At 48.7% G+C, this 12,700-nt stretch overlaps 1 protein-coding gene across 4 annotated transcripts in view; it reads right to left on the bottom strand.

The window, feature by feature from the left end:
* Positions 1-12,700, bottom strand: part of MYO7A (myosin VIIA) — a 217,500-nt gene that overhangs the window by 69,986 nt on the left and 134,814 nt on the right. For all 4 annotated transcript variants that reach the window (XM_019524863.1, XM_019524860.1, XM_019524859.1 and 1 more), the window contains 11 exons: positions 10,602-10,786; positions 8,743-8,864; positions 6,826-6,968; positions 6,622-6,735; positions 5,306-5,459; positions 4,626-4,702; positions 3,719-3,838; positions 2,574-2,716; positions 2,052-2,262; positions 1,247-1,382; positions 162-268 (listed from right to left, as the gene is read on the bottom strand). In XM_019524863.1, coding sequence (XP_019380408.1) covers positions 162-268; positions 1,247-1,382; positions 2,052-2,262; positions 2,574-2,716; positions 3,719-3,838; positions 4,626-4,702; positions 5,306-5,459; positions 6,622-6,735; positions 6,826-6,968; positions 8,743-8,864; positions 10,602-10,786 — 1,512 coding nt within the window. The remainder of the gene's footprint in view (positions 1-161; positions 269-1,246; positions 1,383-2,051; positions 2,263-2,573; positions 2,717-3,718; positions 3,839-4,625; positions 4,703-5,305; positions 5,460-6,621; positions 6,736-6,825; positions 6,969-8,742; positions 8,865-10,601; positions 10,787-12,700) is intronic.

Below are 12,700 nucleotides of genomic sequence, written 5' to 3'. Positions count from 1 at the left end.
GTTAATTATTTAACACTGTTCAGTCACTCCGCGACAACCACAGGAGGAAAGTACAACGTACAGTATCATCCCTACATGTTTCCTCACCCCTTCAACCTCCCACCCAAGAAACCCGACTATTTGTGAATGGACTATAAAGTATCTCTTCAGGTGTGTATTACCATAGCCACATCAGCTTGGAAGATCTGCTTGATGAATTTGTTTCTTGAAGAATGGACCAGCTGAATGATGTCTCCATGAAGCGTGTCCCTGTTTTTCTCCAAAAACCCTACAAGAATAATGGAACAACATGTACCGGTGATGTACAGAAATACAGCTAATACCTGCATGGCAGCCAGCTGCCCATCCTCTGTCACTTTGCTAGTCTTGTGGTAATGGTGAGTAAAGTCCTTAATGTGTAACCCAAAGCCCACTAGAGTGCATGGAAGTCTTTCTATTGACTTCGACCAGCTGCAGAGCAGCAGTGATGAAAACGTGGCCTTCGGCTTTCCATTGCTGTTGTAGCTATTATTAATAATCTTGCTTATAGCAGTTCTGAGGGACTAGTTGGGAAAAGGGCCCCATGGGCGCACAGAATAGCAGGCTGTTCCCTCTGCAAGAAGTTTACAGTCTAAATAGCCAAAATACTGGGGTCCTTAAGGGTTGATAGCTCCTGGCATCCACCTTCGGGATGGCTGGCCCAAGCTCATTTCTCCTCCTTGTGCTTTGCCCCCCACAGAGGGCCCTGAAGTCTGAATGGGGCCTGACGTTTCAAACATGGCAGTGCTGTGTTAATGGCAGGCCACGGTACAACAGGAACAGGTGTTGGCACATGTGAGCTAGCTGTCCTCTGGCTAGTCCTGGTACTGTAGTAGCAAAGCCCTGGCAGTATGAAGCCCTTCAACCACTCAATCTGGACTGGCGTCCTGCTTAGGATGATGCGGTTTGTGCTGAAATCCATGCTGCTGCAGCTGCACTAATATTAGTACCAGATGCAGGCAAATTAAAGTGGAGTTGGGCATGTCTGTGTGTGTTGCAACCACATCTCTGCGGGGTTGACATAGTCAGACTCTCTCATGTATACACATGCACGCACACACCCGCACACACACTTTTCCCAGGCAATCAAATCCGGCGGGAACAACACCACAAATTATTTCTGTTTCCAGGATTCTCTCCTCCCAGGGCCCTTCCTCAACACTTTTGCTTCAACAGCAGAAATCACCCCACAAGCAGCCAAGCAATTTCCAAAGCAAACCTCCTTTACCTTTTGTTTCATAGTAGACTATCCCAGCAAAGTGGTTAATCCCAAACTGGGTTTCGTAGTTATTCTTTGGAGGAATGTAGTTGGTGTTAAGCTTGTGCTGGGAATTCAGTTTATGCAGCATTGTGGTATCTGTACCCTACACACGTAAGAAAAAGCCCAAAACATAATCACCGCTGGTCCTATGGAAATAGGTTTCACGTGATCATTTTGTTCCTTTTTTACAACAGTGGGGCAGATGGACTGGGAGGAAACTTGAGAAGGATAATTCACAGGCAAATGCCTTTGGTATTTTATATATGAAATAGCACTGGGTAGAAGACTATGGTTAATGGCATGACATTTTTCTCCATGACCCTTGACGCAGGTGATTCCAGAGAGCTCATCAGATCCCACTGCAAATAAGCCTTAGCCACCCTAAGTACTGATCTGTTTGCAACAATGACAGTGCATACAACCAGCCCATTCTAGCCCATCTAGGATGCCCTTTAGAGATTGATTTAACTCTGAATATCCCCAATCCGTTCACAGGACATTAACTGAGATGGCAGCCATCTCAAATGCACCCAGCTGGTTATATTTATCCAAAGAGGGAACAGGAACAATACCATGTGACTGAAGCATCCCATCATACAATGTTAGTTTCATAAACACCGGTCCCACCACCCGTGCGCTAGGCTGTGTTGCCATGCAACTTGGGGCAGATAACTTAGAGCAGTTAATCTGTAATAACCTGAGACGGTCTGCAAACTCAGAGAGGTGTGGAAGTGAGGGGGCTGCTAGAACAAGCCATTGGCCCAGAGCGTACCTTAGGGAACTTGCTCTCCTCATCAATGAGCGAGATGATATTCATGGGTTTGACAGCAATCATATCCAGGGCGTCCTGGTTGTCAGTGAACTCGATGTGCTGCCAGTTGATGTTCTCCAGGTTGTATTCCTCCTGCTCCAGCTTGAAGACGTGGCGCACAAAGAACTGCTGCAGATTCTCATTTGCAAAGTTAATGCACAGCTGTTCGAAGCTGGGGAGGGAAGGGTGACGGAGAGTCAGCTTGGGGTCACAGCACCCACCTTGTTTCCTGTTTTCTAAGGGAACTCTCAAGCACTAGGCGAGATAGATAGTGGCTGAGTTGTAACTAAAAAAGAAGTGAACCCGCCACTGGACAACTAGCACCATGTGGGCTGTGTCTGATGATATCCCATCCATGTCTTGGCCTGCCTCAGCTCAATCTGGCTTAGCCTGCAAAACTGGGTCTGAGTGCATAGTAAGGTAGACTAGTTTGGGGTACTGAGGAAGAGAGAGGGTCTTGCAATGTGCCCTCCAGCTTCGTACCTGTTCACAGTGAAGTTCTCAAAGCCGAAGATATCAAGAAGCCCAATGGACCTCCTGACATTTTTGAGTTCTTGGGAGGGAGGCCTGTAAATGGCAGCATTAATCTTCTCTACAATCCACACAAAAAGTCGCCCATAGATTCCCTGAAAAAAACAAAGAGATGTTGCTCAGGGAAACACAGCTGGTGGGCATCTGGCTGTCATCCGGGGGGGATCAGCTCTCCTCAATAAGGACCCAGGACCTGGACTTTCCATCATTACACTTGTATCCCAGAAGACTGCCACGCTGGCTTAAATCTGTAATAACCATCTTGCAGTTGAGGAGCAATCTGCCTACAGGTACGGGTTACAGTCAACCGAGAGCAAATTCCCAGATCCGAACACTCTCAAACATTGGTGGGGCTCGAATCTATAGCTCTAGTTTGTATCCACAGGCTCACAGAATCCCAGGTCAATAGACAAATGTTGAAATACCCATCTATACTGCTGACAGTGCTCCGCTTTCGACCTGGCATGATTACCTATAGCAGGTAGATCAGTAGAGATAGCAAATATAGGGTGCTTTGTCCAGATACGATACTATTTCCTTAAATATCACAGCATTGGCCAATCAGCACTAATTGGTGCTGGCTCGGCATTACAGGCATTACTTTCTGTTACAGAATTCAAGACAGCACGTACACAGGGAACTGGTGGACCCGGAAGTCCAGCACCTCAATAGCTAAGGAACTGACCTGGGGGCTGGCTCAGTGTCATTTCCTTGAGGTTCAGGAAAGCTCGGACCTGCGGTTCTGGCTCCTCCCTTGAATCCTGTGTGAGTCCAGATTTCAAACCTCCTGAGGAGGAGGGTGTTCAGGTGTGGGACTCCCCTGTAGGTCCATCTCAGCCTACTGCACAGAGCTCTGTCCTGTGCATGATATCTACATTGTGTCTCACTTACCAGTGCAATGACTTCCAGGCCAGCAGGAACCACTGATGATGTGAGCTGAGCTCCAATGCAACATTGGCCGCACTGGAGTATGACCATTATGACCATTTTACCCAAGGACTGGTACATGCACCTCCATCACCTCCAAGCAAGGGAGAATCCAAAAAAATGGTAGGTTTCTTTTATTGCAAAGAGAATGAGTGCGCCTTGGGCATTACCTTTACGAAAGCGTCCCTCACATCCAGCGCCTGCTCCATGCTGAGCGGGGTGGAGACCGTCTCTCCTCTGGTGATGATGGTACGGCTAGTGAGGCAGTTCTTCACATCCTGAGGCTCCACCTGACCAACCAAACACAGTTGTCACAAGGGCCGGGGTGATCCTGCTTCAGGCAGGGGGCTGCACTAAATGACCTCCGGATGTCCCTCCCAATCCTGCTCTATGCTTCAATGATACCTACATCTGCAGTGGTTCAGTTTAGGGGGAAATTAGTAATAAATAATTTGCTTTCAAATACAAACAGGCGCTGGTGGAGCCAGGTCCAAACTGACCCCCTAGGCACCCCAAGATGTAGGTGCCTGGCACCAGGAATATGATCCAGATGGACAGGATTAGGGACTAGGACCCTTACACTGTGAATGGGAGGTCCTGGGCACCAGCCAGGGGGCAACTGAGACTGCACACATGCTGAGTGGGGAGAGATCAACCACAAGCTGTTATGAAACACTAAGCACATTGGTGTGTCTGGACTCCTGCTTCTCCTCAAAGCGTAGGCCTCCCTCCATCCCCTTTGGATCCAGAGTGCCTGAGGGCTGCTCTAATTGACATTACGCTCTCTTCTAGTCTGGCCGCTGAAGGTGGCTGGGACCTGCTGGTAGGTGCAACATGGGATGCTGCCACACCAGCCAGGTTTGTGCCACCTGGAAAACTCCTTATACACTGGTGTGCTCCCCAGAGGGAAGATCCAGCCAGTTTAGGGACACCTTACACTGCTAGAGCAAAGCAGCAGGACCATACCTGGTCCCTTCGCCCATGCACAGAACATCCAATGTGATGGGATTCCCAATATAAGGCAACAGCAATCAGAGGAGCAAACCCGCACGGTAATAATATGGGGGAGCAACTGACCTCCAGCAATGAAGCTGCAGTGATTAACGATGCAGACTGCAGGACCTCGCAGGCATCCAGGTTATCGTACGTCCGAGCTGCAGGGGAAGATGGCAGGGAAAACCAGTGCAGAAGCTGCCTGTGTGGCCATTCCCTTTTCATTCAGGTCATGCAGGCTTTTCTCTCTCCTGCTGACTCTCACAGTACCTCTCCTGCCCTTCTGCTCCGAGGACAGGCTGGAGATGGGGCGTGAAGCCCAGGGCTCAGCTATGGATTGGGGGGGAAGAGGCAGAAACCCTTCCCCGTGTCTCAGTTCCCCATCTTTTAGAGGGGATAATAGCACTTCTCTCCACGCAGGGGTGTAGCAATGGTAAACACTTTCGGGATCGCAAATGGATCAGATTCTACTTTACTGGAAGCCACAGAAGTCATTAAGGGCAGAGAGATTTAGATCCCACTTCAAAAAGACTATAACAGTCTGGTTCACAGAGGCTGTTCCCACCGACAGTGGGAAAGTCAAGGGATAACCTCAACTCTGGCTATAGCCTCCGTGGGGCACGGGCAAGGTCCTTCAAGCTTCGCTTAAGTCTTGCCACATAGAATATGTTGCATGACTTCGTCTGACTGGCTTCACTGTCCTGGAGGTGTGACATCATCTGAGTTATTTCATCCTCAAAAATAAACCACCAGGCAACTCTTACCTTCGTACCGCAGGTTGCCCATGTGCAGTATGGCAGCCAGAAGCTTTGAGATCTCCCAGTTCTCAGTGTCCGTGAACATCAGGACTTTCATGGCAGAGCGAATGTTTGCATACTCCTTACTGTCATCTCTGCCGTCGCAGGTGGTACAGTTACCCTGGGAAGGAAAAGCAGTCATCACCTGGCACACGTGGCGCACCTAAGAAACCGTGCGCGCTCAATAGTAACAGGTATAACAGATCTCTGATTTCCCACTGAAATCAATAGGACACATCTCATAAATCCTCAGTCCTTCCTCAGCCAACTTCCACCTGAAGTCAGGGAGCCTCTCGGCTCAACTCGTAATGGTTGGAGAGGACTCAATCTTCTGCAGAGATGCGTGACTCTCTGGGCCTAAAGCATGCAAAAGATTTCCCTCCGGCTTCTTCTTTAAACCTCCCATAATGAAAAAGCAGTGAGTAAAACCTGCCTACTTGTAAGGGCCTCTATTTATACTTATACTGTGGAGCATGGTTCAAACAGTGGTTTGACCTACAGAGGTATCACTGCCAGCGGCTACCCATCATCTGGTTGAGGGGAGGGCACAGTGGAGGAAGGGCTGGCAGAAATCAAAGGAAGACAGAGACAGGGGATACATGTGAGAGGTCCCACTGGGCTGGGGCATGCACCTAAAGTCATGGCAGACTTCACAGTGCTAGGCTGTCTTGTAGCTCTAGCTATCAGAGGCACCTTTTGTCATCTCCAGCTGTACGGCTGCTAATCAGCCTTGCTCATGATAACTCGCTAATTGATCGTTCATGCCTTCACTGCTTCCTGCTTGGGTTATGGCATTAAAATGGATGTGGGCTTAAGAGCACCGCCACAGGTGGTGAAGAACGCAAGAGCCCACCGACCCGGTGATGCCAGCTACTAAGTGCGCCCCCTCCCTGCTCTCCACTCATCCCACCAGCTTCTGGCAAAACCTCAGGTCATGTATAAGGCTTCAGTCCTCATTTCTGAGTACATGGCCCTGAACTCCTGGCACGCTCCAACATCTGACTGTCCCAGCCCTCAGACTCCACGCATTGGAGTCAGTCTGAGAAGCAGGACTCTCGGGGTAGTCGCCGACTGTGCGTCTCTCTCCTGCAGGAACAAAGTGCTACCATAAGCCCCTGGTCTGGATGCAAGCTTGTAATGAGCCTCCAAACAGCCCCATGTGAACTACACGATTTCAGGGCACGTTTTTCCCCACTGTAAGTCGAACTCCCTTGTTAGGACAAGCCACAGGATCCAAGCTATTCCCTCATCTCCCCCGCTGGACCTTGTTCTGCCACTCTCACCATAGCAAGGTAGTTATAATCGGTGGCTTTCCCAAGACCCAGCTTCTTTTTCTGTTCTGGTGTCATTCCTTTCAGCATACAGTAAAACACGTGGTAATTCCTCTCATCGTGGGCCTGAAGGAGAAGAGGACATGGTTAGTACTGCTAGGAAGACGAAGCTGATGAATGCCAAGAGCCTCTCCGGTTCCCCCAGAAGAGCCTCACCTGTCGGCAGACGCGGGACTTCTCCAGCAGATACTGCTCGATCTTCGCCCCTTCAATGGCACCCCGCTTGTTGAAATGGATGTCGATGTATTTACCGAACCGGCTGGAGTTGTCATTACGAATCGTCTTTGCATTGCCAAAAGCTGTGGGTAACAACACAACGGAGCAAAGCTGAGACCTGTAACCAGCTCAGGAAGGAGCCTGTGTGTTTATTCCAGGGTGACAAAAAGCAAAAAAACTCAATGGAGAAAGGATGGCTCAGGAGGGCGGGAGTAGGCTACCAGAGCCTTTTGCCCTGCAGGTCCTCAGATCCGGTCCAACGGAGATGTTTCAGGTACAAAATAGAGGCAAGGGGGAAAGGTAGGAAAGACTCAACATTTGCCCAGCCAGGAGGTGGTGCGATGATCTGAGCAGTGGTTGAGAGAGAGGGATGATTTTGGATGGGCATTAGTGGGGTAAGTTCAGAGAGGCCCAACAGGAGGCAAAAGCGTGATCTTGTAAGGTCCTGTCCAGCCTCTGACACCTAGGAATTTATGAATTACTACATCTGAGGTGGGAAACAATAGACACGGGGGAAAGCAACTAGGACTTGGGACAGAAAACAGGGAGTGGATCCTCCCTGGAAACTAACCACTGGAGGGCACCTTTCCCCCATAAGCCTACTACGAATACATGGCATTAGCGAGACGAATTAATTGTAGTAGTAACTCAAGGAATACAGAGCTCAAATAAAGCATACGGGTGCAGCACGATCTACATACATAGAGGACTAATGGAAAATCAAACTGAACGGGATGTGTGTGTTTTTTTTTCTTCTTAATGCCAAGAAATATGAAGATTTTTCTCCCTCCATTTGGGCTGTTGTTCTGATGTATTTGTATGGTTGTAGCACCTAGGAGCTCCACTCCGGGACCAGAAACCCATTGGACAGCTGGGTGTTAACAAACACAGGACAGACAGATGGTCCCTGCTGCAGAGAGCTGACAACTTTGCCTACAGATGTTCCCATAAAAAGAGCACCTATTGAATGCATATTTTGTACGGGTCAATAAAGTGGGTTGCCTGGCACAGACTGCCAACAGCTGGTATAAAAAGGGTAACACCACAGACTCCTCATCTCATTTTCTTCTGTGCAAGAAGATACAGCAATGCTCATTTGCTAAAAGCTTCAAGCCACTGCATTGGAAAAAGAAGGCTAATTCATTTACCCCACAAATTAGAGACCTAACACTGAATGCCCTTAAATCTTATTACTGCACTGATACTGAGTGTGTTCTCACTGAAATAAGATGGTCCTCTTGTTATAGATTCATAGATGTTAGGGCTGGAAGGGACCTCGGAAGATCATCGAGTCCAGCCCCCTGCCCAAGGGGCAGGAAGTCAGCTGGGGTCATAGGATCCCAGCAAGATACACATCCAAATTTCTCTTGAAGGCGTTCAAAGTGGGTGCTTGAACCACCTCCGATGGCAGGCTGTTCCAGACCTTGGGTGATGAAATTCTTCCTTATGTCCAGCCTGAAATGGTCTTGCAGGGGTTTATAACCATTTGACCTTGTCATCCCTTGGGGCGCTCTGGTGAACAGATGTCCATTATCTAGATGTCCCATGGGTTGCCTTCCCACAACTACCATGATGCACGGCATCACGTTTTCCAAAACACCAAATTTGGCCCAAATGATACATCTCTGTGAAACGTTTTGCTGTCACCAGATCTCTGCATTTTGAGAGAAAAGGGTGGTGTGTGAAAAAATGTGCCTGGATCTGCTGTTAAGCATTTGCAGTTCTGGCCCTTGCTGGGAAGAAAGCATGTAAAAAGTAGTTCCATCGTAGTTCCCCACTAATGCCCTTCCAACGATTTGTGTATTTTTTATGACAGCAAAAGTCGTGCACCTCACCCAGCATCTCCTCAGGGCTCACCTTCCAATATGGGGTTGGCCTCCAGCACCTGCTGCTCAATCCAAGAATGCTGCCCACTGATGGCAGCCAGGAACTGGAGAATCAGTTTGGTGCTCTCCGTCTTCCCTGCACCGGATTCACCACTAAAGTGGGAAGGAACATATAGAAGTAAATGTCCCGCCACCACCACAGCCTGGACCTTGAACTCTGCATCCAAGCAGACTGGAAACCCCCCAGGCCTCTGTTCTCAGCATAGGTAAGCCCAAGCCATTGAATTTGGATTTTCAACACAGCAAATGTGGGGATCTGCTTGAACAAGGAGATTGTGTGAAGCTGATTACAGGAGTAGAAGCCCATGGCATCCTTAGGATCTACATCTGATTTCAGATCAGGAGCAAGCTGCACCCAGGTTCTGCGGTGCTTGGAGCTAAGGTTTGCATCATGCCTATCCCCATCTTCCACATCATTACAAAGCCAATTCAGCTCCTTATGTAGAGTTTAGATTATTGTTTGTATAAGGTTGATCCTGTCTCAGGTAGGGGGTTGGACTAGATGATCTCTGTAGCCCTCCAGCCCTACTTCTCCACGACTCTGTGATTCCTCTCTGCAGACTCTAAACATCAAGGACACATCTATGCCACATCTGGTCCATAACACGAAGTAATCCAGAGAAGCATGACACATGCACTACACGCTAAAATGGATGCAATGAGACACCACAGAGCAGGCTGTGCATACACTAATACGTTCAGTGCCTTGGGTGTGTTATTGGTGCATGCCCAGCATTGGGTTACATCCACTTTGGTGCTCCTGGAGTGGATGTGCCATGCTTCACAATGAGGCAACTTAGCAGTTTCCACTGACAGTCTGGACACACCCCAAGAAGCAAGAGAAGTCAGCAGAAGTGAGAGATTTCCAAATTATGCTCTGTAGGGCATGGGTTTATGATTCAGGGAGAACTGGTTGCTTGCATTTAAACAAGCTCTTTCCCTTGATTCAAGCCACTGGTCTGCATTAGAAGAGAGTGACAGTCTCTCTATACTTGTAAGACATTACCTTCCCATCGAAGCTGGTTCTATAGAGACCACAGAGATTTCATGCTGTTGGAGCAAATCCATGGGAAAAGTAAATATGAGAGGAGTCCTGCCAGACCTTCTCTTTACTGAAATCTGACCCATATTATGAAAGAGTTTGGGAGCCCCTGCTTTACGGCCCAGTCCTAGGATCCAGGATTATCCCATAGAGCAGGTTGTCCCACTGATTTTACAAGACCTACTCCAGAATAAGGTGCTGCTCACATGATGGGCATAATGAGGCTGTTAGGTAGCACAAGTGGTTAACCCCAGGATAAGTGATGGCTGGATGCAGGGATTCATGGGTATGATGCTATCATGGGGGTTACATCAGGGGCCAAACAAGGTGATTGAGATGGTCCTCCTGGCCTTGAACTCTATAGGTCTCTGCATCAGTAATTAAGGAATAAACAGGATGAACTATAAAGGGAAAAGCTGCAAACAAATATCAGGAGAATAACCAAAGGAATGGTAGAAGCTTCATCACTTGCAACCTTAAATCTAGGACTGACAAAAGGTAGGCACTGGATCATCTAAAAGGTCTTGTCCACCTTTAACTCCAATGGTAGAAGACAATTTTTAAGGTTGGTCCATGGACTCTGAACCCTCTCAACCCTATGTGACTCCCCAGCAGGAGCCAGGCAGCATGGAGATACCAACCTAGCCTATGCTCCACGATGTGGATAAATGTTCTCTCAATCTTAATCTCCAGTGTTGGCTACCTTGGTCTCTCCACAAGCAATGAAGTCATGGGTGCTCAGCAGCTTATGCAGGCTGGACTCCTGGGCTCAACGCTCCCAAACCCACCTTATGATGCAGCACTGATCCTTATTGTTGCGCTGCATGTTGAAGTAACAATTGTCAGCAATTGCGAAGATATGAGGCGGCATCTCCCCGATCTTCTTGTTGGTGTACAGGCGTATCTGCTCAGGCGAGTATATGGGTAAGAGCTGGTAGGGGTTCACTGCCACTAGGATGGATCCTGTATACGTCTAGAGGAGAAACACACCAAGGTTTATCAGGGCCAGTTTCAACCTGTGGCCATTGCTGCAAAAACATGGCCAGAGCTAGCAGACACCCAGGTTGATCACGTGCAACAGGAGAATGATGCATCCACTGCCCAGATGACGCAGGTATGTTATATCTCAGATACTCTGGAGCTGCTCTGGACAATGCCTTTGGTCCACCTCCTACAACACTGTGCAAAGTTACTGTACAATATTCCCTCAAGACCTGGCCTTATTTTGTTATGGGGCAAGAAAGGCTGCAAGGAGCCTTCTCCCTAGCACAGATGTGCAGAGAGCAGCCTTCATTTGTCAGACGTGCTGGGGAGCAGGCAGGTCAGGCCAACAACACTAGTGACCCCCAAGTAGGAGTCTCTGGGCATGGGATAGTCATAAACTCATCCCTAATAAGTCCTGGCAGGGTGGCTCTGCTGTTAGCACACAGGGTGGCTTATTAAAAGCTGCTTCTTGCTAAGCTTCTCTCTACTATCTCTAGAGGGGATGTTTAGCAATGTCTCTAGGCAGCACAGGAAACGGTGCCTCTCTTTTCTCATCCATTGTCCCACAGGCTATGATTACATGAAATGATTATGGCCGTTGACTGTGATCCAAGCTGCATATCCTAAGAAAAAGGTGGGGTGAGCAGTAGTGCTAAGATTGATGCGGGCACCACAGTGCAGCATCTCTAACGCATGCAACCATAGCAGTCAGTGGTTAGGGCAGAAAAAATCCCCTTGTAATCTTCCACTTTGAAGATCTCTATGGTTCTAGAGGGTTTCTCCCCCAACTGGGCAGATTGGTACAGCCTGTGGGGGGTTTTGGCTTTCTCAGATCTCTTGACTGTATATTAGCCACCTTTGCAGCAGCAGGATGTTGGCTGTTGTGGTCCCCCTGCTTTACTTGTGGCAGGTTTGGGTGGTATGTCTTGTGTTGTGTCAGGGTTCACTGTGTAGTTTTGCGCCAAGTTTAGACAATGTTTTGGATAGGGATGATCTTCCCTCTGGCAGGGGGTTGGACAAGGCTGAGGTCCCTTCCAGCCCTACTTCTCTATGACCCTATGACTTAATTCTAGCCGGTGAAGGAATCTGACTAATGGGAAAATATCCGTACACTTCCCATTCGAAAACAGCCTCCAGACCTAACTAGCCAAGGCAAGGATTACATATCCTGATCCAAAAGCCGAGGAGAAAAATCAGGGTCAAAATCCTTCCTATCCTGGTGGAACCAGTGCTGCAGAGTTGGTCATTTAAATGCAAAATAAAAGGCCCTATATCCTTGTATTAGCATGCTGTAATGTCAGCAGATGGGCCTTTGGCATGAAGAAGAAAAGCAGCACATGCAATGAAAACCTCCGGTGAGCAACCTTCAAGTCCTCTTTGGGGTCCGATGGACTTTTAACATTGGTGGGAGCCAGCTGGGAATGTAGCAATGGTGGGTACTTTGCAGTGGGAAACAGACCCTTTGCACAATGACCAGTGGTGTTTTTGCAGTGGGCTCCAGGCAATTAAAATAAGCTGGCCTGCATTGGCAAGGTCAACCAGTGCTTACGCAGCTGGTGCCGCCAGGCAGGCCTTGGGTTCCTAGATAATGACCCATGCTTTCGGGCGAGGGACTTGCTGGGGTGGGATGGGCTTCACCTCTCTCCTAAAGGCAAGCGTGTCTTCTCTTCCAGGTTGGCTGATCTTGTACGGTGAGCTTTAAACTTGCCTTGCAGTGGGAGGGAGCTGCAGGAAGACGAGGAGACACCACCCGAGCAAGATGGGTGACAAATGGAAGGAGTGCCCACGTAAGAAACGGGTCCAGACAGTCTCCCAAATCGGGGGGTAGCACATGCAGCCAGGCAGGGCCTTAAATGCCTACTTACCAATGCTCGTAGCATGGGGAACAAACAGGAGGAACTCG

The sequence above is a fragment of the Gavialis gangeticus genome, unplaced genomic scaffold, assembly GCF_001723915.1.
Source record: "Gavialis gangeticus isolate Ggan-Ray unplaced genomic scaffold, GavGan_comp1, whole genome shotgun sequence".
Taxonomy (NCBI): Eukaryota; Metazoa; Chordata; order Crocodylia; family Gavialidae; genus Gavialis; species Gavialis gangeticus.
Note: the sequence above shows the minus strand (reverse complement) of the source record. Positions and strands in the feature narration are given on the sequence as shown.